The 1478-nt window shown below is 45.3% G+C and overlaps 1 protein-coding gene across 1 annotated transcript; it reads right to left on the bottom strand.

Annotated features, from left to right (window-relative positions):
* Positions 1 to 512: 512 nt before the first annotated feature.
* LOC119591741 (bifunctional endo-1,4-beta-xylanase XylA-like) lies at positions 513 to 845 on the bottom strand. Its single transcript, XM_037940490.1, has one exon. It carries the CDS (start codon positions 843 to 845, stop codon positions 513 to 515), a length of 333 nt encoding a protein of 110 aa, XP_037796418.1.
* Between the last annotated feature and the right edge of the window lie 633 nt (positions 846 to 1478).

Below are 1478 nucleotides of genomic sequence, written 5' to 3'. Positions count from 1 at the left end.
TTGGTTCCATTTGCTTGGTTCCATTTGCTTGGTTCCACTCATCTGGTTCCACTTGGTTCCATTTGCTTGGTTCCATTTGCTTGGTTCCATTTGCTTGGTTCCATTTGCCTGGTTCCACTCGCTGGTTCCATTTGCTTGGTTCCATTTGCTTGGTTCCATTTGCTTGGTTCCATTTGCTTGGTTCCATTTGCTTGGTTCCATTTGCTTGGTCCCATTTGCTTGGTCCCATTTGCTTGGTTCCATTTGCTTGGTTCCATTTGCTTGGTTCCATTTGCTTGTTCCATTTGCTTCGTTCCATTTGCTTGGTTCCATTTGCTTCGTTCCACTCGCTTGGTTCCATTTGCTTCGTTCCATTTGCTTGGTTCCATTTGTTTGGTTCCATTCGCTTGGTTCCATTTGTTTGGTTCCATTCGCTTGGTTTCATTTGCCTGGTTCCACTAATCTGGTTCCACTCGCTTGGTTCCATTTGCTTGGTTCCATTTGCTTGGTCCCATTTGCTTGGTTCCATTTACTTAGTTCCATTTGCTTGGTTCCACTCGCTTGGTTCCATTTGCTTGGTTCCATTTGCTCGGTTCCATTTGCTTGGTTCCATTCGCTTGGTTCCATTTGCTTGGTTCCATTTGCTTGGTTCCATTTGCCTGGTTCCACTCGCTTGGTTTCCATTTGCTTGGTTCCATTTCCTTGGTTCCATTTGCCTGGTTCCACTCATCTGGTTCCACTCGTTTGGTTCCATTTGCTTGGTTCCATTTGCCTGGTTCCACTCGCTTGTTTCCATTTGCTTGGTTCCATTTCCTTGGTTCCATTTGCCTGGTTCCACTTATCTGGTTCCACTCGCGTGGTTCCATTTGCTTGGTTCCATTTGCTTTGGTCCCATTTACTTAGTTCCATTTGCTTGGTTCCATTTGCTTGGTCCCATTTACTTAGTTCCATTTGCTTGGTTCCATTTGCTTGGTTCCACTCGCTTGGTTCCATTTACTTGGTCCCATTTGCTTGGATCCATTTGCTTTTGTTCCATTTGCCTGGTTCCACTCATCTGGTTCCACTCGGTTCCATTTGCTTGGTTCCTTTTGCTTGGTTCCATTTGCTTGATTCCATTTGCTCGGTTCCATTTGCTTGATTCCATTTGCTTGATTCCATTTGCTTGGTTCCATTCGCTTGGTTCCATTTGCTTCGTTCCATTTGCTTGATTCCATTTGCTTGGTTCCATTTGCTTGGTCCCATTTGCTTGGTTCCATTTGCTTGGTTCCATTTGCTTGGTTCCATTTGCTTGGTTCCATTTGCTTGGTCCCATTTGCTTGGTTCCACTCACTTGGTTCCATTCGCTTGGTTCCATTCGCTTGGTTCCATTTGCTTGGTTCCTTTTGCTTGGTTCCATTTGCTCGGTTCCATTTGCTTGGTCCCATTTGCTTGGTTCCATTTGCCTGGTTCCACTCGCTTGGTTCCATTTGCTTCGTTCCATTTGCTTGGCCCCATTTGCT

The sequence above is a fragment of the Penaeus monodon genome, chromosome 29 (genome assembly GCF_015228065.2).
Source record: "Penaeus monodon isolate SGIC_2016 chromosome 29, NSTDA_Pmon_1, whole genome shotgun sequence".
Taxonomy (NCBI): domain Eukaryota; kingdom Metazoa; phylum Arthropoda; class Malacostraca; order Decapoda; family Penaeidae; genus Penaeus; species Penaeus monodon.
The sequence above is the reverse complement of the archived record's forward strand: the minus strand, read 5'-3'. Positions and strand labels throughout refer to the sequence as shown.